Raw genomic sequence first — 24,160 nt, 5'->3', positions numbered from 1 at the left:
AACGCCGATTCCCAGCACAAGCCAAGAGGTGGGGGGATGGGGGGGGCAGGGGCACTGGGGTAACCACGGACGCGACTGCTGGGGCCGCAGCGCTGTCGGGGTGAGCGCCGTGAGCGACGCCGTCCTGTTCTGAGGTCCCCATGCGATAAACAGTGATGTCACCTAGCGATGGACTCTGACATCAGCTAGCGATGGATTGTGACAAGGCGTCCCTCACTGCTTATATTCAGGCGCCGACTCTCACCCAGCCGGCTCGTGCCCGCACTCCGGCTGAGCGAGTTCGTGAGGTTTGGAGTGTCGAGCGAGGCCTTTGGTGCTGGTGTCGCGCTTGGGGAGTTGTTCGCTGCAGCTCTCTGTGGCCGATCCCAGAGCCCTCGAAGGACCTTCCCTGGCCCTGCCAGCTTCAGGCAGCCGGGGCACCCAGGAGGCGCGCTCACAGCAGCAGAGGTGAGCTGGGAGGGACGGGACACCTCACCCTGGGGAGCTGGGAGGGTTTCCTTCTGCAGGGACCTGGGCATTGCTGCCACCCCTCCACGGCCCAGCCAGTGACCCTGGCCTCTCCTCCTTTTCTAGCACGACACCCACTGCTGCAGCGCCAGAGAGAGGGAGCAGCTCCACATGCCCGGCTCCCCCAGCCCACCGCAGCACGTGGAGAGCATGGTCACAGAGCTGGAGGAGCGCTGCCCCATCTGCCTGGGCAGCTGCGAGGAGCCCAGCTCTGTCATGCCATGCTTCCACCGGTTCTGCTACCCCTGCATCCTGCGGTGGGCTGAGATCAAGCCCGAGTGCCCCCTCTGCAAGGGGACAGTGACCTCCATCTTGCACTCGGTGCAGGCGGACAGTGACTACATGGAGCATGTCATCACACCATCCATGACACCATCAGTCGCCGTCCGCCAGGCAGGAAGAGTTCCCAGACCACCAGCCGCCCACAACCTCCATCACCCTGGAGCACCCCAACGGTGGGCTGCAGGAGGGGTGCCCAGGTGTCCTGTGGGCGGCCTACAGCCCCCAAACTGGATGAACTCTTTCCAGAACCAGCCAACGCTCCTCCACATCCTGCAGCGCTGGGTCCATCAGGAGCAAGAGGAGATCTTTGGCATCCTCAGCAACCACGGCATGGATACAGAGGGGCCGGGCCACATGCAGGGGGTCTCCCTGCAAAACCGCAGGGCGACACGTGTGCAACAGCCTGCACGTGTCGCTGGGCAAGGGCGCAGCAGAGACACCCACCCTCTGCGGGGCTGGCAGGATGCCCGTGCTGCCGGGGAGCGGGAGGGCAGCCCCACGGTTGCCCCTGGCCCTGCTGCCTCCCAAGGAGGGTCTCTCACTCCCAGCCCAGCCCCCACCAGCAGCCCTGCAAGAACCAGCACAGACGAGCTGCCCAGCACCTCACCCGTTGCCACTGGTGAGGATCCCAGCAGCCACCCCTCTGCTCCCATTGCCATCCCTGTGGAGCAAGAAGAGCCCCAGGAGGAGCCAGGGGAGGCTGTGCCCGGGCCCTCCACCTCCAGCCGGGGAACTAAACGCTCCCGTGGGGGGACATGGCGACCCCCAAAGAGGAAGACCGGCAGCTCCGAGGCCTCTCCTGCCAACAAGAGGCCAGCATCACGTCGGTGACCCTGGAGGCTGCCCGGTGGGATGGCCAAACCAGGACTGGGCCATCAGCTGGTCCCGGGGCAGATCTTTCCAGCCAGGGGTCCAGGGCCAGCCCACACCCCACTGCCCATCACCCCAGGCCTGGCCTCCTCCTCATCGCACCCTCTGCCCCCACCTCCCGGGGCCCTGCTCTCCTGCCAGCCTGCACGGATGGCTGCAGCCTCGCTATGGCAGCACCCAAACCCTTCCTTCTGCCCTGAGTCGCAACTTGGTGCTGCTCTCTGCATCACCCCAAGGTCGAACCCTGCCAAGGCAGGAGCCACAGGAACTTCAGCAAGGGGAAGCGCAAAGTCCTGCGCCTTCGGAGGGACAACCCCAGGCACCAGCACAGGCGGCGAGCTGCCCCGCTGGGAAGCAGCCAGGGAAAGGTGACCACGCTGCTGGCCTCGAGCACAGGCTTTCCTCCTGCTCGTCCAGACCCAGCCTTGGCACTGCCATTTCTTCTCCTCTGCTTGGAAAGGACCCGTCTCGGCAGATGCTCGCCAGAGGGATGCCCAGCGGCTGAGGATGCTGCGTTTGTCTGCTTTGGAGAAAAGGAGGCAGAGGGTCGACGGCGTTGCTCTCTACAGCTTCCTGAGGAGGGGAAGCGGAGACGGGGTGCTCGTCTCTTCTCCCTGCGATCCAGCAAGGGGAGCAAAGCGTGGCAGTGGTTCAAAGCTGACTCAGGGGAGTCTCAGCCTTGACACTGGGAAGCGTTTCTTTGCCGAGAAACATCTCCACATTAGCACCGCTGTTTCCAGCAAAAATCCAAAACATAGTCTCATACTAGCTGCTATGAAGAAATGTAACTCCATCCCAGCTGAAACCAGGACAGTATCCACTCCTTATTCCATACCATTTACATCATGCTTAGGTTCCACACTATCCAATACAATCTCATTAACTTCCACCCCCCCCTTCCCATCCTTTGATAAAATACACGGATATCGTTTAGTCCATGGCTTTGGTCTCCATCTCTTCTTGTGGTCACTCAGGACAGGAGAGGTGGTGTGTTGCGTGGAGTTACTGGGCACCAAAACGAGCTCAGGTCGGGTCACTGCTGCACTTGCACTGCTGCTTGAAAGGCTTGTGCTCCATTGGTTTGGGTGGTTCCTGCTGTGGTAATTCCCATAACGTGCAACTCAAATCACAGGCTACAACAATTTAAAGGTATATCCATCACAATCTCCACCCCTGGTCCCTTTGGGCCAGCTTATAGGTTTTAACATTGCAATGAACTCCTCTCCTTGCCCCTGCTCTGGCTTGGACTTACCCACAGGCTGTAGTCCTTTAAGGGTTGTACCTGCTCCAAGTGGAGCCTTACCCGGGAGCCACAGCCTCTCCAGGGGCACACCTGCTGCAGCATAGACTTATCCAGAGCCACGGTCGCTTTGAGGTGCGCCTGTTGCAGCGTGGCCTTCTGCATGGGCCTCAATGCTTTCAGAGCTATACCTGCTCCTGCATGGCCGTACCCACAGCTGCAATCCCTCCAGAAGTAAACTCGCTCCAACAGGGCCTTGCCCATGGCTGCAGTCCCTCCAGAAGTAAGCCTGCTCCGTTGTGGGCTTATCCATGGCCACGCACTTTGAGGTGCTCTGGCATGACCTCATGCACAGCCACTGATGCTTCAACGTGTACCTGCTGCAGCACGGACTTATCTACAGCCACAGGCACTTCGAGGCGTACCTTCTCCAAGACGGATACATCCTTGGGCCACAATTGCCTCAGAGGTATACCTGCTGTGTGTGGCACAGACATAACCATGGCCACAGATGCTTTCAGATATACCTGCTCTGGCATGGGCTTATACACAGCCACAGATGCCGCGGGGTGTCCTGCTCCCACATGGACTCATCCGCAGGTCACAGTCCCTTTGGCTCGAGTTCACGCTGGAGTGCCAGCCTGTCCAGTAGAGCAGCACAGAAACAGCAGCTGGGCCCTGGCCATCTGCCAGCCCAGGCGCATCGCCATGGCTGGTATCAGAATGTTCCCAGGCCCGGCAGGGTAAGGTGGTAAGCGGTACGGCAGTACAGCAAGCAGCAAAAGCAAAAAGCACCACTAATGAGCACTAGATTTTAAGGCATACAGTAAGTCAGGCAAGCCCCATAGCAAGCACAGAAGCCTGCCAATTAATAGCTAAGCAGCAATAACCGCTATAAATTCCATCTAGCGCATTCCAATCAAACCTGTCGTTATCTCAAAACTTTCGTGCCCCACGTTGGGCGCCAAAACGGGCTGTCGTGGTTTAGCCCCAGTCAGCAACCAAGCACCACGCAGCCGCTCGCTCACTCCCCCCTGGCGGGACGGGGGAGGGAATCGGAAGAGTAACAGTGAGGCAACTCATGGTTTGAGATAAAGACAGTGTAATAGGTAAAGCAAAAGCTGCGCGCGGAAGCAAAGCAAAACAAGGAATTCATTCACCGCTTCCCATGGGCAGGCAGGTGTTCAGCCATCTCCAGGAAAGCAGGGCTGCATCACGCGTAACGGTTACTTGGGAGGACAAACGCCATCACTCCAAACGTCCCCCCTTCCTCCTCCTTCCCCCAGCTTTATATACCGAGCATGATGTCATATGGTGTGGAATATCCCACTGGTCAGTTGGGGTCAGCTGTCCCGGCCGTGTCCCCTCCCAGCTGCTTCTGCACCCGGCAGAGCACGGGCAGCTGAAAAAGCCCTTGACCAGTGTAACTGCTGCTTAGCAACAACTAAAACATCTCCGCATTATCACCGCTGTTTCCAGCAAAAATCCAAAACGTAGTCTCATACTAGCTACTGCAAAGAAATTTCACTCTATCCCAGCTGAAACCAGGACAGGTGGTCAGAGGCTGCAACGGGCTTCCCGGAGAGGTGGTCGACGCCCCGTGCCTGTCAGTGCCGTGAGAAGAGGCATTGGGACAATGCCCTCTGTAACAGGCTTTAACTGCTGGTCAGCCCTGGAGTGCTCAGGCAGCTGGACCTGATGATCCCTGTGGGAACTGAAGACTTTGTGCACAGGCATTGGCCAACGACGTGTATAGCGTGGACTTAGAGTTCAATGTGTACTTTTAGTTGATGGATCCACCCCTGAGAGCTTATCATTTCACTTGCGTTCTCCTCTAAACCCCCTCTGGTATTTCTAAATCCTTAGAGGGCACAAGGCCCAGAGAAAGGAGAGCTGCCTTCTGCTGCAACTGCTCTCACTGCATTTTATCATCTTTTCAGCTGTTTTTCATGTCACAGTATTGCGGTTTCGTACTTTCTGGTTGCTACACAGAGCACCGATGCCCCGGCTGTCGGGGCTGCATTACACAGATCCCAGGTGCTGCTGTACACTTCTGTGGGAGAACTTATCTGGGGCCGCGTATCTCTGGGACACACGGCTCTACCCACCCTGGGGACAGTGATGCACAGACATCAATAGGATGGATACAACATGTCCGTTTATTTAACTGCATCACACGCTTATATAGCTCTTGCCCTTCCTGTTCCTGCCACTCCTATGGGGAGGAGTCTATCTTTCCGTCACATCCCGTGATCTTCCGGTCGCCGATCCCTGTCTATTCCCCTACACCATGGATATCCATGCACGATGTCCTCGGTGTATTTTTACACATCTTTTTTTAAAACATATTAGAAATATCCCCCACACTAGGTATGATATGGTATTGTCTGGTATGGTATTTATGGTATTTATGGTATTGTATTTTTTATTTCGTAGTAGGTCCTCTAGTGTATGTATTGCAGACACTCCAATCCCAGGGCTGGATGGAACCATGGAACCGAGCCCAGACCAGTGCAGTAACATCGTCCCCTGTGGGTGAACTTTGCTCATTATAACCTCACTATTGTACTAAAACAGACACCTCCATCACAGTGTTTCCCACCTCCCAGGTACAACCTCCCCTCACTGACCGTGCGCTCTGAACTCCTCTTTGTCTATACCATTAAATCGAAGCAAAGAATTTCTGCACCAATCGATAAAGAAAGTATGTATGACTACAGTCACTCAAGCTACACCGAAACATAAAAGAGTATAAAAATGGCTCCAAGAGAGAGGGACGCTAGGGAAGATCCCACTGCAGACTACTGGGATCACTTGACGAGCTCTCCCTCCCCATAGGGACACCTATTGGGTAGGACTCAAACACTCGGTTTTACCTAGCGACGACACGGGAAATCTAGACAACAAGCTTGTTATTTTGCATTTTCTGTTTTAGCACTTGCACGTGCTTTGCAGACGGTGTATTTAACACCGGCAACCTGGTAAGAACCTGTATTTCTGGTGTTTTGATAAACCACACTATTACTGAATCTGGCCGTGAAGCGCTATTGGGCACGACTCGAGCAGTAGTGATCAAACTGTTAGTGAATCCCTCACGGACTAACTGTGCTGAATCGGGTATCACTCAGAATCTAAGCGCAGGCGCCCCCAGCCTCTCTGACATCTGAGGTTTTGTATTTTAGGTGTTGAAATTTTGGCATTGCGTGTTCTGCGTGTATTCCATGGTACATCATTTATTGTATTGGGTGTATTGTATTTTGTGTGGTAGTGTTGTTTGTAATGTCCTTGGTACTGCTGAATGTTGTCCTGTCAGGTAGCTGTGCTGTGTTTTGTACCATAATGTATTTCTTAGCGTATTTGCTGTGTTGCACGGCTTGTACTTGTCACGGAGTAAAAATGTTTACACGGTTTTGGTCCAGCATCAATTTAGGATTCTTCAATAGTTTTTGCGATCGATCGCAAACCTAGGCGGTATAATTCTTCCGCATCAGCCGATTTAACAGAGCGATTCCATGGAATTTGTGAACAATCAAATTGGCGACTCAGTTAAAGATCCGAGAATGGCAAGGGTCACCCAAAACTTACAGCAGGGTAGCACGCACAGGTGGGGTTGAAATGCAATCATACGCACGCACAGACAGACCGACGCACGGCTCTACATCACACTGACGCACGCACAGACAGGCAGGCACACAGCTGAAACCAAACTGCGCTCGCGCAAACACACCCCCAGAGGTTGGCCTGCGGTTAAAATTTCTGTTCTTGCGAGTTTCACGAATTACCACTATTATGTGCCGCATTCGTCAACGGAGGGTTGGGAAACCTTGCAAAGTCACGGCAGAGAGTCCGTGCAAAACGGTCCACGGACGACGCTTCAGTCCTTGCAAATCTACCCTGAGAGGTGTCCCGGCTCTCTAAAATGCAATGAAACCAGAATACAATCCAAAATACAATGCAACACGTAAAATACAACACATCCCATAAATGTACCACGCAATGCACACCGCACAAGACGTACCACACGCTGCATAAAACACAGTACAAACTACAGCACAAAACAGCACACCAAATACAAGACGTGCAGCCCATATGATGCATTCAATACAATACGGTACACAGAAGACAATACGATACATGCTGTACAAGAAGTACCGCATGGTGCAAAGTCCCATACAACGTATGACACAAAACAAACTGCAGTACAATACACAACACAGAGTACAATACGTCCAACACAAACCATACGATACGTACCGTAGAGGCTGCCTAGAGAGGTGTCGCTGCTGTGAAACACCGATTCCCAGCACAAGCCAAGAGGTGGGGGGATGGGGGGGGCAGGGGCACTGGGGTAACCACGGACGCGACTGCTGGGGCCGCAGCGCTGTCGGGGTGAGCGCCGTGAGCGACGCCGTCCTGTTCTGAGGTCCCCAAGCGATAAACAGTGATGTCACCTAGCGATGGACCTGGGAGGACTTCACTTCCAAACTTCTCTTTGCCTCCTCCAGGTATCCCACGACCAGTTTTGCTCTTTGCAGAGGGGAAGAATTGCCCACAGATGCAAGTCGAAAGGGTGAAAGGCCAGCAAGTTGTTCTGCGTGCTGTCGAGTAACCTACTCTGCTCGCGCCCTCACCAAGTTCCAGACAAGTCCATCCTGGGGACGCGTCTGCTTTCTGCTCCTTCTCTTATGACCCTTCCCCCCCGCCCCTCCTTTCTCCTCTCCTAACAAAGTTGCCGCTCTTTAAAATGTGGCAGCGACGCTGATGCTTCCACCCCTCTCTCGTCGTGCTCCAGTGGCTACAACGCTCGCCCAGCAAACAGGAGCCTGACACCCAAAACACCCACTCGCCTCGGGCTGCCAGTTCAGGCTTGCACTGAGGGAGGCTGTGGAGACAAGAGGAGCCGACGGCACCTCACGCCTACAGGCCTGCTCTGAAGAGGGCCACGGCCTGGCTCCCGACCTCAGGGCTGCGCCTCTGGGACTCTTCTCCGCTTGCCTACACAGGCCCTCCCCTGGCCAGCACGCCCTTTGGTGAAGAGCCCAAGCCCCTGCCCCCCTCCAGGAGAACACCTCACCCCCAGGCTATACGAGCCCGCGCCTTCCGCACCCTCGCGCTCGCCAGCTCGTGCTGCCAAAGGGTGACGCCTCGCGCAGGCACCTGCGGCGCAGCAAGGACACGCGGGGCGGCCCTGCCCGCCGCGGACGAGGACGAGGCAGAACGGCCGGCCCGGGCCCCGTCACCACCGCGCCTCCGCCCCCGCGGGGCCCGGCGCGCTGATTGGGCGAGCGCGCAGGGGGCGGAGCCTGCGCCCGGCCGCGCGGGAGGTTGGAGCGGGTGGCGGCCCCCGAGGCGGTTGCTGCCAACGGCGGCCGCGGGCAGAGGGCCGAGTCCCCGGTTGCCCGGAGCCGCCGGCGCCCGGCAGAGCCCCCGCGGCCGCCCCGCCGGAGCGCCTGTCCCGGCAGGCGGCCGCCCGGGGGGCCGGGTGTCCGGCTGCGGGGTGTGCGCGGGGCTGTTCCCGCAGGGGGGGTGCGCGGGGTGCTCTGCTGTCCCGGGGGAACGGGACGGGACGGGACGGGACGGGACGGGACGGGACGGGACGGGACGGGCGGGTGGGGGGTCTCTGCCGGGCGGGCGGGCCGGTGGGCGCCCGGGAGGGAGGCGGGGCGGCGCTCTGCCATCGGTGCTGGCGGGCACGGGCCGGCTCGGCGGGGCGCGGTCGCTGCCGGCGGGGCGGGCGCGGGGTGCGTGTGTGCGCCTTGCGGGGGGAAGGCGGGAGGTGGCTGCGGGAGAAGAGGCTTCCCCGGCCCTCGGGGGCCCCTGGCGGGAGCCGGGAGGAAGCCCCGGCTCTGGCCGAGGCCGCCCTCGCACGAGAGAGGAGGGCCGGGAGCTGCGCCAGCGCTCTCGCCGAGTCGGGGCCACCGAGCCCGCGCCGCAGGAGCTGCCCCGAGCCCCGCACCGAGCAGGAGCAAGGGCGCCTCGTGGCCGTCGGTGACTCCCGCCGGACCCGGAGTGGGGAACAGAGACGGAGACGGACAGGGAGACGGAGACGGAGACGGAGACGGAGCCAGAGATGGAACCGGAGCCGGAGACGGAGCGGGAGCTGCAGCTGCAGCGGAAGAAGGAGACGGAGCGGGAGCCGCAGCTGCAGCGGGAGAAGGAAACGGAGATGGAGATGGAGACGGAGCGAGGCACCTGCCTGCAGAGCGGATCCTCCCTCCAAGGGAGTTGGCTGCCTCCCTGGGCCCGGAGCAGGGATGTCCCCAGGCAACTGCCAAGCGCGGCATGGCCTTCGGGCTCTTGCCCGCTCCTGCTCTTCCACGTTGGGGCTAGCGAGGCCCCAGACGAGTCGCCTGGTCTTGTGCACGTCATCTTGTATGCGTCGTCTTGTCCCGTGGTGTTGTATGTGTTGTGCTGTCTTGTATGTGTTGTCTTTTATGTCTTGTGTTGTCTTCTATGTGTCCTGTTTTACACGCTGTGTCGTTTGGTACGCGTTGTGTTGTCCTGTATGGGTGACTTGTACGCGTCGACTTGTACGGGTCGTGTTGTAGCCATCCTCTTGTACGCATCGTCTTGTACGTGTTGTGCTGTCTTCTGCTGCCTTGTTTTACGTGTTGTGACGTCTTGTACATTGTGCCTTGTACATGTCATCTTTTGTGTGCTGTGTCGTCTTCTACATGTCACGTTTTATGTCTCGTGTTGTCTTCCACGTGTTATGTCATCTTCCACGTGCTGTCTTCTACGCGTCCTCTTCTGCGTGTCGTGTTTTAACGTGTTGTGTAGTCTTATACGCGTGGTCTTGTGTGTGTCGTGTGTTTCGTCTTGTGCGTGTTGTGCGGTCCTGTGCGTGTCGTGTTTTACGTGTCATGTTGCCTACTACACGTATCGTGTTGTACGTGTCATGTACGTGTTGTGTTGTAGGTGCTGTGCATGTGTTGTGCAGCGGTTTATTTTGCACTGGGTGTTGAATCGCGCATTGTACGCACGGCATTTGTAGCATGTACATCATTGTACGTATGGTATTGTCTTTTCTATTGTTTCCTATTGTACGTTCTTCATTTTGTATTGCATTGGATGTACCGTGTTTTGGTATTGCGTTTTTGGTGTTGTGTCTTGCGGTATTTATTGCACGTCTTGTCCTGTGTTATTTTGGACGTAAAGTGCTGCGTGGTATGTAGCGTAATGTACTTTGGACCGTAATGTACTTTGTGTTGTGTTGTGTGGTTTGCTACGTATTGCGTGGCACGTGTCGTGTGGTTTGTGTTGCACTTTGTGCCTCATATAGTCTGTTTCCTGTGTTTTGTCTTCCTGGTGTATGTATTGTGTGTTGTCTTGTATGGTATGGTATGGTATCTGTTGAAGGGTTTGGATATGAATGGATTGTATCTACTGCCTGATGGTACGGCACGGAATGCATGCTGTTGGGTTGCATGGTATGCGTTGTATGGTACGGTAGGTACCGTGTGGCGTGGTACTGCTTGTGTTTTTGGTTGTCGGTATGGTGCGGTGCCGCAGGTATTGTACGGTGGTGTCTGTGCTGTGTGGTAGGGAACGTATTCTATTTTGCGCGTGGTGTTGGGCTTTATTTTGTATTGCTTTGCGTTGTCGTATGTTACTTGGGACGTATTTTGCGTGGAAATGTATTTTTCTGTTGCGATGTATTTTCGATTGTCATGTGTCTTGGACTGTGTTTTTCCCTTGCGAATCTAGGTTCTGTGTGGCCTGTGTTGTACTCTAGTTTGCTCTGCCTTGCCTTGCCTGGTCTTGCATCCTGTCCTGCGTTTCCTTGTATGTCCCGTATGCGTCGTGTTTCGTTGTGTGGCGCGGTAGTTACCGTATTATATGTATTGCATGGCATGCGTGCTGTGCCGTGTGTCTGAGGTACGGTAGTAGTGTACGGTGAGTTATGGAATGCGTGGCAGGTGTGGTATGGCATGTGTTGTGTGAGTCGTATGTGGTGCGTGGTGTGGTTCTGACTGTATTTTACTGTGGTTTGTTCTGTGTTGGGTCTTGTATTCTGTGTATCGCGTGTGTATTATTGGGTCTATGGTAGCGTATCTATCATATGGTATTGGATGTAGAGTGTTGCGCTGTATGGCTGTATGTATTGTAATCACAGTTTGCACATCGCGTACAATATACGTTTGTATTTTGCATTTATATGGTTATAAATATATATTTATATGTGCTCTGTCTTTTTATTGGACTTTGTATATTTGCTCTTGCCTGTAATTTAGAAATTTATTTCTATGTAAATATATATTACATTTCTATATTATAAATATAGAAATTTCTATATTATAAATATAGAAATGTTAATTTATAATATCTAAATGGTATGTTCAAAGAATTATAACTATTTCTAATTCTTTAACTGTATAAAAGATACGTTTCTACATACATAATTTAAAATATCTGTTTCTACCATACCATTCAATGTGATGGATTGTCGGCATGGCATTTTATATCCTATTGTATTGCCTGTAGGTTACTGTATGTGGGATTGTATTTTGTACCGCAGTTTCTTTTGTACTGTTCTGTGCTTTGTTTCGTGGTGCGCATTCTGTTTTGTGCTGGGCGCTGTATGCATTGTGTGGTCGGGTGTTGCTCGTGTCGCATGGTATTTATCGTCCTGTCTGTAACAGATGCGTTGTATTGTTTGTATTATATTGTGGGTTTTAGTTTGTATTGCGCTTTTTCTTTTACGTATTGTACGTATTGTGGCTTCCTTTTGCATTGTGTTTTGTATTGTACTGTAGTTTCTTTTGTGTCCTGTATGTTCTTGTATGGTGTAGCTGTTCTCGCATTTTGTTTTATGGTACGTTGTTTATCATATTGTATCGTCTGTATTGTATTGTTTCCATAAAACCGCCTTTCGTATTGTATTTTGTGCTCTGTGTTGCATTGCATGTTTGGTATTGGGTTTTGTATCGCGTTGTATCTGTTGTATTTTTTGTATTGTGGTTTTTGCGTTGTGTCACATCGTTTATATGATATAGTTTCCATAGTTCCCATGTTTGTCCTGCATTACTTGTATCGTGTTGTTTGTATCGCGCTGCATGTGTCATATTTTCTTTTCTTTTCTTGATTGCATGCATTGTACTTCAGGTGTCGTACCGTAGTTCGCTTTGTGTAGTGCAGTGCCCGCGTTGTCTGGCATGGTGTTTATTGCACGGCGTGTAAGCATTGTATGAATCATATTGTGTGTATCGTATTCTGGGTTTGGGATTGTTTCGTATCGTCTCACAGGTATTGTATTTTCTGTTGCTGTGTCCCCATTCCGTGGTATATAATGCGTTGTTTGTCTTGCGTCTTCTGCGTGGATTCTTGTGTGTTGTCTTTTCTGCATTGCATGTATTGTAACGTATTTTGTATTGTAATACATTGTAATACGTAGACGTATGTACATGTGTATACGTCGCATGGTCTTTTATGCCTTGTACGGTTTGCTGTGTATTGTGTTGTATTTTGTATTGTGTTTTATTTCCTCTTCTGTTCTAAGCATTGTAGTGTGTGGTAAGGTGTGTATCGCGTTGTTCTGTATGTGTTGTATCTCAGGGAACTTAACGTGTCTACCGCCCTGAATTTATGGTATTGTACACGTGGCAAGCGTTCTATTCTTTTAAGGTGTGTAGTGAGGGGTATGGTATGTCTCGTGTGTGTTTTCTTTATCTCTATATTTATATATATAATCTGTAGTATGGTGGTGCGTGTATTGTGTGGTGTGGTAGGTATTGCATTCTGTCTCTTGTAGTTTGTATTGTTTATACAGCATTGTACGGATTTTATATTGTATTTTATATATCGTTTGTATTGAATGTGTTCCGTTTTCTTGTGAGGCGTTAACTGCGTTGTCTGTATTCCGTTGTGTTGTTTGTATTGCAGCGTTAGTATTTTGTACTGTCTTGCATAGCATGTTACATACGGTGGTGTATTTTATAGCGTATTGTATGGCTTTCTATGTACTGTCTTAGGGGGTTGAATTTTCTGTATTGTGTGCCCTGTTCCAGATATCTTGTTGTATGTATCGTGTTGTATCGTATGTTATTCATTGTACGTATTGTATTGTGGGGTACTTCTGTTCCTTTACATACTGTATGCCGTTGTATGGTATTTTTTCAAATGCGTTTTAGTGCGTATGTATTGTAATTTATTTTTTTCTTGTAACGTGCTTTGCATTGTAATGCATTTTGTCTTGCAGTTCAGGTAGCGAATGCCATGCTATGTATTGTGTGGTGCGTATTGTATTTTGTATTGTATTGTTTCTGTTGTACGTATTGTACGTATTGTAATTTCTCTTGCACTGTCTTGTAGGTGCTGTATCTGTTTTGTTCTCTTGTACGGTGTGGTATTTACTGTATGTATTTTATTGTATTTGGTTATTCTCTTGTAACGTATTCTATGTATCATCTTGTATCTTACTGTATCGTACCGTATCGCGTCGTTTCACATTGCACCGTGTTGTGTTATATTTCTTTTCTAGAGTGTACATTGTATTGTATTGTATTTCTGTTGTGTTGCGTATCGCCTGTGTTTCACGGTGTGGTATTTATCGCATTGTACGTATCGAATGTTACGCTCTGGTGTTTATCGTATGTGTCCCATATTGCTTGTATGGCATTGCGTTGCGTATTTTGTATTGTATTCCGTATTGTCGGTACCGTGTTGTCTTTTGTGTCGTATTTGCTGTATTTTGTATTGCGTTGTCTGTATTGCATTGTACGTATTGTGTATTGCATTGTATTTTCTGCATCGAATTTTCTGTATTGCATGTTTTGCATGGTGTTTCTGGTATGTATTGCGCCGTGTTGGACTGTAAGTATTGCGCCGTATGTGTTCTAACGTATTTTGTCCTGTAGTGTATTTACTATTGTTGTTTGCCTTGCGTTGTCTTGTACGTATTGTACGTGCTGTGCTTCAGTGCATGGCGTGATGAGGGTTGCGTGTGTTGTATTTTATGGATTGTATTGTACTGTAGTTTGGTTGTGTATCTTGTGGATTTGTGGATATTGTGTATTGTCTGGCGTGGTATTGATCGCATTCCTTGTACTGTACACCAAGGTACGGTAACTATCGCGTTGTGTGCATTGTATAATGTTTGTATTGTATAGTATTTTGTATTTAGCTTTCTGTTTGATATTTTTCTTTAGGTTTTGTAATATATGTTTTGTATTGCGCTGCAGTTTGTTTTTTCTTGTGCACTGTACGTGTTGTATGTTAAGACACTTATGGTAGGTATTGGATCGTCTGTATTTTCTGGTAAGTATCGTATGGTTTGCGTTGTGCTGTATGTACTGTATTCTTTGTACTGCATTTTGTATTTTGAACTGTACTTTGGTGTTTGTATTGTATTTTGTATTCATGTTTTGTACGGTATTCTGTATAATACTTCCATTTTACGTATTTTATTGTTTGTAGTGTGTGTTATGTATTGCGTTGTAAGGTATTGTTTTGTATGTATTGTGTTGTATGGTGTTGCTTGGTCTGTAATGTCTTTGGTATTGTATTTGGTATTGTTTTGTATGTATTCTGTGTATTGTGATGTCTTTTGCATTTTAGTGTGTTTTGTGTTGTAATATATTTTGTACTGTGCTGTACGGGAACGGTTCAAATCTGCCGCGGGGGAGGATCAGCTGTGACAGTGGGAGGCGGTTCTTTGCCGAGAGGCTGGCCAGAGGCTGCATGTATTGTATTCTGTGATGCAGTTGATGTGTTGTATTTCAAGTATTGGACATATTGTGTCCTATCGCACTGTGTTTTGTACTGCATTGCTTTTTGTATTGTAGGTATTTTTGGTGTTGAGGTATTAAATTTTCAGTGTTGTGTGTTAGGTACTGTATATTAAGCGTTGACTTTCAGGTACCTTATTGCAAGGTACACCTTGTATTTTGTCATGTGTTTAGCATTTTCTCTTGTATTTGCCATTGCATTGTACTGTATGTCTGGTATGTGTTGTGGTTTATTGTATGGCATGGTGTGTATGTGTTCTGTTGTAGGGCATGCGTTGTGTGTGTCGTATTGTAGGGTACGTCTTGTATCGCACGTACCGTACGGTATGGCACTTACTGTTTGTATTGTAATGCATGGATTGTTTGTAGTTTATTGCGTGCCTTGCGTTGCAGGAGCTGCATTCGATTGTTCTTACTTACTTGTATTTCGTATTGTATGTATGTATTAAACGTATTGTGTGGTATGGCAGGTATTGTGTGATCTGTGTGGTGTGTATTGTACTGGTAGAGTATTGTATTGGTAGAGTACTGTGCGTATTATATGCATTGCATGTGTTGCATGGTTTGGTATGTATTGTATGCTCTTTATGGTATTGTTTTATGGATTGTATTGTGTATCTTGAGTTATATGTATTGTTTTATGGATTGCATTGTATGCCTTGCAGGGATTCCAGTCCTGTCCAATGTATTCATCAGTGGCCTGGGCGAAGGGACAGAGCGTACCCTCAGCACGTTCGCTGACGATACCAAGCTGGGAGGAGTGGCTGATAACGCCGGCAGGCTGTGCTGCCATCCAACAGGACCTGGACAGGATGGAGAGCTGGGCCAAGGGGAACCTCATGGAATTCAACAAGAGCAAGTGCAGGGTCCTGCACCTGGGGAGGAACAATCACATGCACCAGTACGGGTTGGGAGCTGAACTACTGGAAAGCGGCTCTGCTCTGTTAGGAAGGACCTGGGAGAGCTGCTGGACAGTGCTGGACAGCTCTCACGGTTAAGAAAGGTTTCCTAATGTCCAAAGGCTGGTTCTTCACCCAGCGCAGTGTGCCCCTGCTGACCTCACAGCTGGATAACTTGTCCCGAAGGATGCTGTGAGGGACGGCGTCAAAAGCCTCCCTAAAATCCAGGAAAGCCACATCCGCCGTCTTCCCGTCACCCGCGCGGCAGGCCGTCTGGTAGGAGGATCTCCGATGAGTGAGACGGGGCTTTCCCTGTGCGAAGCCCTGCGGACGGTGCCCGGTGATGGCAGCGTCCTGGAAATGCCTTCCCGTAGCTCCCAGCCCGATCTGCTCCAGCATTTTTCCAGGTGCTGAGGTTAGACTGCCAGGTGTGTGGTTTGCTGGGTCTTGCCAGGAGCACAGCGTGGGAGGGGTTCAAAGCTGCCTCAGGGGAGGCTCAGCCGTGACACTGGACAGCAAGCTGACCCTGAGCCAGCAGTGTGCCCTTGTGGCCAAGAAGGCCAACGGTATCGTGGGCAGCATTAAAAGCCGTGTGGCCAGCAGGTCGAGGGAGGTTATCCTCCCCCTCTACTCTGCCCTAGTGAGACCGCATTTGGAGTGCTGTGTGCAGTTTGGGGCCCCCCAGTTCAAGCAGGACAGGGAACCGCTCGGGCAAGTCCAGCAGAGAGCTACCACGATGATCAGGGAGCAACTCCCTTATGAGGAAAGGCTGTTAGGCCTGGGTTTGTTCAGCCTGGAGAGGAGAAGACTGAGGGCGGATCTCATGAATGCTTATAAATATCTGAAGGGCGGGTGTCAGGAGGGTGGGACTGGACTCTCTTCAGTGGTGCCCAGTGGCAGGCCAAGGGGCAATGGGCACAAGTTGGAAAACAGGAAGTTCCACTTACATATGAGGAAAAACTTCGTTACCGTGAGGGTGACAGAGGACTGGGACAGGCTGCCCATGGAGGCTGTGGAGTCTCCTTCCCTGGAGACATTCAAACCCCACCTGGATGCATTCCTGTGCCCCCTGCTCTGGGTGTCCCTGCTCAAGCAGGGGGGTTGTACAAGATGATCTCCAGCGGTCCCTTCCAACCCCTACTGGTCTGTGATTCTGTGATTGTGAGATTGTCTATTTTGTAAGTAATTTGTGTTGTTAATGTTATTTCATGTATTGCCTGCATTGTGTTGGAGCATATCAAATTATTTCTTGTCTTGCCTTCACTGTATTCTCTTCATTCTGCTTTATTTCTTGGTTTCTGTTTTGTATTCTCTGCTGTGGTATATTGTATGGGTTGCACTGTGTGTAGCGTAGTGCTGGTGTTGCTTTGCCTGGTTGGGTATTTACTGCATTCTCTGTATAGTATGGTGTGGAGCGGTACTTATTGCACGTCCTGTACAGCGCAGCGTGTTGTTTTTTGTGGTGTAGTGTGTATTGCGGTGTGTATTGTATTGCATTTTCTTGTGCGTTGTGCGTATGGTGAGTATGGGATGGTATGTGCTGTATGGCGTGTGGTGTATGGGACGTGTTGTGTGCTTTGTGCCTGTTCTGTGTGGTTTGTATCCCACCATCAGCGAAGGAAGAGTTAGTCCATGAATTACTACAGGAGCTTGACCCCTACAAGTGAATGGGCGCTGATGCCACGGCAAGGGCACTCTCCATAATCTTCGAGAAGTTGTGGAGAAAGGCAAATGTTACCCCTATCTACAAGAAAGGGTCAAAGGAGGATCTGGTTAACTGAAGGCCAACTAGCTTTACTTCAATCCATGGGATAGGTATGGAACAAATCCTCCTGGGGGCCATCACAAGTCAAATGAAGCACATGATTAGGAAAAGCCAACACGGCTTCACTAAGGGCAGGTCGTGCTTGACAAACCTGGTGGCCTTCTAGAACAAAGTGACTTGCCTGGTTGACCTGGGGCGGGCGGTGGACGTTGTCTACCTGGCCCTTTCCAAGGCCTTTGATACGGTCCCCCACAGCCTCCTCCTGGAGAAATTGATGCGTTATGGCCTAGACAAGTGGTCTGTGCAGTGGGTGGGGAATTGGCTGACAGGCCCCACCCAAAGGGTGGTGGAAAATCGCTCCTTTTCCAAGTGGCACCCTGTCCCAAGCGGGGTCCCCCAGGGATCCATATTGGGCCCAATGTCATTCAACATCTTCATAAGCGATCTGGGTACCGGGATCAAGTGTAGCCTGACGACACGTTTGCGGATGACACCAAACCGAGTGGGGAGGTAGACGCTCCAGAAGGGAGAGCCGCTCTGCAGGAAGATGTGGCTAGGCTGGAAGAGTGGGCCAGCAAGAACCTTATGAAGGTTCTCGTATGGACACAAGTCACTCTTGGGGAGATTCTGACTGGAGCATGCAACAGAAACCATAAAACACAACGCAGAATACAAAACAACACAAAATACATTGACGGACGGACGATGCAAATTACCTAACAATACCAAATACATTACAAACCAAACAACGCCCTGCAACACAATACGTACAACACAAGAAATGGCATACCATGGTATTATAACATAACATACCGTGGGCTCCGTAAAACACAAGACACAGAACACATTCCAGAAAACACAAATATTATACGAAATAAAAGACACACTATACATTAGAAAAGACAAGACAATACACAAATACAAAATACAATACAAAACCAAAAGCAGACCACAAAATGCAAACTATAGTACAATATGAAACATACGATACATACAACAGAAATGCAAACAATACCACACGATACGTACAGTAGGATACGTACGATAGATGTCTGACCACACAACACATGCGGTACACCTTGGAAAACAAACTGCATGTCATTGTATGTCTTTTATTTTACTGTATTCTATTTTGTAGTCTGTTTTATGGTATGTATTGAATAGTATGGTATAGCATTACAGGGTGCTACTCTTCTCCCAAGTAACGAGTGATAGGGCGAGAGGAAACAGCCTCCACCTGCGCCAGGGGAGGTCAGACTGGATCTTAGGAAATAATTTCATCACCAAAAGGCTCACCAAGCGTTGCAAAAGGCTGCCCGACTACTAGAACATGCTATACCTTGCAATACATACCGTACAATACGTACTATACGTACAATACCGTACCATACCGACCATACAAGTCGCCATGCCATACAGAAGAAAATACAAGAGAATATAAAGTACAGCACAAGACTTACCATAGGATACACACCGTACCATAGAATACAATGCAACGCACACGGTACCACGGAGGCTATGCAATACATACAATTCAATACCGACCCTGCACCACGTACCATAGAATACAATGCAGGGCACAGCAGAATACAAACTACACGACACAAGAGAATACAATACATACCAGACAAGCCAATAGAATTCACACAATACAAAACAAAAACTACCGTGCCCTACCCTACAATGCATAATCTACAATCCATACAATTTGATACCAAAGACAAGAAATAAAAAATACGGCATAAACATACAAACCATACAATAAAATACATACAATGCATAGAATAGAATAGAAAAAACACCGTACTGGACAATACATACAATATAATACCAACTACAAGACTAACAATACATACGATACGTTCAATACCATACATACCTGATCATACAAGGAAATCCATAAAATAAATACCATACAAGAAAAATCAAAACATACCATACGTACATTATAATGCAATACACACGCAATACATAAGTTCACGATCTACCAAATACAAATACAAATACAACACGTACGCTAACATTAAAAACAGAATACACACAGTACGATACAAACCATACCATACCATGCAATATGCACAGTAAATTAATACAATATATAAAAAGCATGCAATACAATACAACACATACAATTAATACAATATCTAAAGTAAATGAAATGCAGTAAATCCCATACCGGACCATGCAGTACACACAGCACAATACAATAAATGCCACACAACACAATGTATGCCACACCGCACCATACAATGCAGTGCAATACCATACTTCCCCCATCTGCAGGAACCATTCCCACGCCGCTTCTCACGGCACTGACAGGCACCCGGCATCGACCACCTCCCCGGGAAGCCTGTTGCAGCCTCTGACCACCCTCTCGGCAAAGAAACGCTTCCCAGTGCCACGGCTGAGCCTCCCCTGAGGCAGCTTTGAACCCCTCCCACGCTGTGCTCCTGGCAAGACCCAGCAAACCACACACCTGGCAGTCTAACCTCAGCACCTGGAAAAATGCTGGAGCAGATCTGGCTGGGAGCTACGGGAAGGCATTTCCAGGACGCTGCCATCACCGGGCACCGTCCGCAGGGCTTCACACAGGGAAAGCCCCGTCTCACTCATCGGAGATCCTCCTACCAGACGGCCTGCCGCGCGGGTGACGGGAAGACGGCGGATGTGGCTTTCCTGGATTTTAGGGAGGCTTTTGACGCCGTCCCTCACAGCATCCTTCGGGACAAGTTATCCAGCTGTGAGGTCAGCAGGGGCACACTGCGCTGGGTGAAGAACCAGCCTTTGGACATTAGGAAACCTTTCTAAACCGCGAGGGCGGTCCAGCACTGCAAGAGGCTGCCTAGAGAGGTGTCGCTGCTGCGAAACGCCGATTCCCAGCACAAGCCAAGAGGTGGGGGGATGGGGGGGGGCAGGGGCACTGGGGTAACCACGGACGCGACTGCTGGGGCCGCAGCGCTGTCGGGGTGAGCGCCGTGAGCGACGCCGTCCTGTTCTGAGGTCCCCAAGCGATAAACAGTGATGTCACCTAGCGATGGACTCTGACATCAGCTAGCGATGGATTGTGACGAGGCGTCCCTCACTGCTTATATTCAGGCGCCGACTCTCACCCAGCCGGCTCGTGCCCGCACTCCGGCTGAGCGAGTTCGTGAGGTTTGGAGTGTCGAGCGAGGCCTTTGGTGCTGGTGTCGCGCTTGGGGAGTTGTTCGCTGCAGCTCTCTGTGGCCGATCCCAGAGCCCTCGAAGGACCTTCCCTGGCCCTGCCAGCTTCAGGCAGCCGGGGCACCCAGGAGGCGCGCTCACAGCAGCAGAGGTGAGCTGGGAGGGACGGGACACCTCACCCTGGGGAGCTGGGAGGGTTTCCTTCTGCAGGGACCTGGGCATTGCTGCCACCCCTCCACGGCCCAGCCAGTGACCCTGGCCTCTCCTCCTTTTCTAGCACGACACCCACTGCTGCAGCGCCAGAGAGAGGGAGCAGCTCCACATGCCCGGCTCCCCCAGCCCACCGCAGCACGTGGAGAGCATGGTCACAGAGCTGGAGGAGCGCTGCCCCATCTGCCTGGGCAGCTGCGAGGAGCCCAGCTCTGTCATGCCATGCTTCCACCGGTTCTGCTACCCCTGCATCCTGCGGTGGGCTGAGATCAAGCCCGAGTGCCCCCTCTGCAAGAGGACAGTGACCTCCATCTTGCACTCGGTGCAGGAGGATGATGATTACATGGAGCATGTCATCACACCATCCATGACACCATCAGTCGCCGTCCGCCAGGCAGGAAGAGTTCCCAGACCACCAGCCGCCCACAACCTCCATCACCCTGGAGCACCCCAACGGTGGGCTGCAGGAGGGGTGCCCAGGCGTCCTGTGGGTGGCCTCCAGTCCCCAAACTGGATGAACTCTTTCCAGAACCAGCCAACGCTCCTCCACATCCTGCAGCGCTGGGTCCATCAGGAGCAAGAGGAGATCTTTGGCATCCTCAGCAACCACGGCATGGATACAGAGGGGCCGGGCCACATGCAGGGGGTCTCCCTGCAAAACCGCAGGGCGACACGTGTGCAACAGCCTGCACGTGTCGCTGGGCAAGGGCGCAGCAGAGACACCCACCCTCTGCGGGGCTGGCAGGACGCCCGTGCTGCCGGGGAGCGGGAGGGCAGCCCCACGGTTGCCCCTGGCCCTGCTGCCTCCCAGGGAGGGTCTCTCACTCCCAGCCCAGCCCCCACCAGCAGCCCTGCAAGAACCAGCACAGACGAGCTGCCCGGCACCTCACCCGTTGCCACTGGTGAGGATCCCAGCAGCCACCCCTCTGCTCCCATTGCCATGCCTGTGGAGCAAGAAGAGCCCCAGGAGGAGCCAGGGGAGGCTGTGCCCGGGCCCTCCACCTCCAGCCGGGGCACTGAACGCTCCCGTGGGGGGACACGGCGACCCCCAAAGAGGAAGACCGGCAGCTCCGAGGCCTCTCCTGCCAACAAGAGGCCAGCACCACGTCGGTGACCCTGGAGGCTGCCCGGTGGAATGGCCAAACCAGGACTGGGCCATCAGCTGGTCCCGGGGCAGATCTTTCCAGCCAGGGGTCCAGGGCCAGCCCACACCCCACTGCCCATCACCCCAGGCCTGGCCTCCTCCTCACCGCACCCTCTGCCCCCACCTCCCGGGGCCCTGCTCTCCTGCCAGCCTGCACGGATGGCTGCAGCCTCGCTATGGCAGCACCCAAACCCTTCTTTCTGCCCTGAGTCGCAACTCGGTGCTGCTCTCTGCATCACCCCAGGGTCGAACCCTGCCAAGGCAGGAGCCACAGGAACTTCAGCAAGGGGAAGCGCAAAGTCCTGCGCCTTCGGAGGGACAACCCCAGGCACCAGCACAGGCGGCGAGCTGCCCCGCTGGGAAGCAGCCAGGGAAAGGTGACCACGCTGCTGGCCTCGAGCACAGGCTTTCCTCCTGCTCGTCCAGACCCAGCCTTGGCACTGCCGTTTCTTCTCCTCTGCTTGGAAAGGACCCGTCTCGGCAGATGCTCGCCAGAGGGATGCCCAGCGGCTGAGGATGCTGCGTTTGTCTGCTTTGGAGAAAAGGAGGCAGAGGGTCGACGGCGTTGCTCTCTACAGCTTCCTGAGGAGGGGAAGCGGAGACGGGGTGCTCGTCTCTTCTCCCTGCGATCCAGCAAGGGGAGCAAAGCGTGGCAGTGGTTCAAAGCTGACTCAGGGGAGTCTCAGCCTTGACACTGGGAAGCGTTTCTTTGCCGAGAAACATCTCCACATTAGCACCGCTGTTTCCAGCAAAAATCCAAAACATAGTCTCATACTAGCTGCTATGAAGAAATGTAACTCCATCCCAGCTGAAACCAGGACAGTATCCACTCCTTATTCCATACCATTTACATCATGCTTAGGTTCCACACTATCCAATACAATCTCATTAACTTCCACCCCCCCCTTCCCATCCTTTGATAAAATACACGGATATCGTTTAGTCCATGGCTTTGGTCTCCATCTCTTCTTGTGGTCACTCAGGACAGGAGAGGTGGTGTGTTGCGTGGAGTTACTGGGCACCAAAACGAGCTCAGGTCGGGTCACTGCTGCACTTGCACTGCTGCTTGAAAGGCTTGTGCTCCATTGGTTTGGGTGGTTCCTGCTGTGGTAATTCCCATAACGTGCAACTCAAATCACAGGCTACAACAATTTAAAGGTATATCCATCACAATCTCCACCCCTGGTCCCTTTGGGCCAGCTTATAGGTTTTAACATTGCAATGAACTCCTCTCCTTGCCCCTGCTCTGGCTTGGACTTACCCACAGGCTGTAGTCCTTTAAGGGTTGTACCTGCTCCAAGTGGAGCCTTACCCGGGAGCCACAGCCTCTCCAGGGGCACACCTGCTGCAGCATAGACTTATCCAGAGCCACGGTCGCTTTGAGATGCGCCTGTTGCAGCGTGGCCTTCTGCATGGGCCTCAATGCTTTCAGAGCTATACCTGCTCCTGCATGGCCGTACCCACAGCTGCAATCCCTCCAGAAGTAAACTCGCTCCAACAGGGCCTTGCCCATGGCTGCAGTCCCTCCAGAAGTAAACCTGCTCCGTTGTGGGCTTATCCATGGCCACGCACTTTGAGGTGCTCTGGCATGACCTCATGCACAGCCACTGATGCTTCAACGTGTACCTGCTGCAGCACGGACTTATCTACAGCCACAGGCACTTCGAGGCGTACCTTCTCCAAGACGGATACATCCTTGGGCCACAATTGCCTCAGAGGTATACCTGCTGTGTGTGGCACAGACATAACCATGGCCACAGATGCTTTCAGATATACCTGCTCTGGCATGGGCTTATACACAGCCACAGATGCCGCGGGGTGTCCTGCTCCCACATGGACTCATCCACAGGTCACAGTCCCTTTGGCTCGAGTTCACGCTGGAGTGCCAGCCTGTCCAGTAGAGCAGCACAGAAACAGCAGCTGGGCCCTGGCCATCTGCCAGCCCAGGCGCATCGCCATGGCTGGTATCAGAACGTTCCCAGGCCCGGCAGGGTAAGGTGGTAAGCGGTACGGCAGTACAGCAAGCAGCGAAAGCAAAAAGCACCACTAATGAGCACTAGATTTTAAGGCATACAGTAAGTCAGGCAAGCCCCATAGCAAGCACAGAAGCCTGCCAATTAATAGCTAAGCAGCAATAACCGCTATAAATTCCATCTAGCGCATTCCAATCAAACCTGTCGTTATCTCAAAACTTTCGTGCCCCACGTTGGGCGCCAAAATGGGCTGTCGTGGTTTAGCCCCAGTCAGCAACCAAGCACCACGCAGCCGCTCGCTCACTCCCCCCTGGCGGGACGGGGGAGGGAATCGGAAGAGTAACAGTGAGGCAACTCATGGTTTGAGATAAAGACAGTGTAA

At 51.9% G+C, this 24,160-nt stretch overlaps 1 protein-coding gene across 1 annotated transcript; it reads left to right on the top strand.

Annotated features, from left to right (window-relative positions):
• Positions 1 to 265: 265 nt before the first annotated feature.
• Positions 266 to 1,620, top strand: LOC135310599 (uncharacterized). The gene is made up of 2 exons (XM_064438723.1): positions 266 to 447; positions 574 to 1,620. Exon 2 carries the CDS (start codon positions 619 to 621, stop codon positions 1,618 to 1,620), a length of 1,002 nt encoding a protein of 333 aa, XP_064294793.1. The 5' UTR covers positions 266 to 447; positions 574 to 618.
• Positions 1,621 to 24,160: the final 22,540 nt, after the last annotated feature.

This window comes from Phalacrocorax carbo, chromosome Z, assembly GCF_963921805.1.
Source record: "Phalacrocorax carbo chromosome Z, bPhaCar2.1, whole genome shotgun sequence".
Classification (NCBI taxonomy): domain Eukaryota; kingdom Metazoa; phylum Chordata; class Aves; order Suliformes; family Phalacrocoracidae; genus Phalacrocorax; species Phalacrocorax carbo.
The sequence above is the reverse complement of the archived record's forward strand: the minus strand, read 5'-3'. Positions and strand labels throughout refer to the sequence as shown.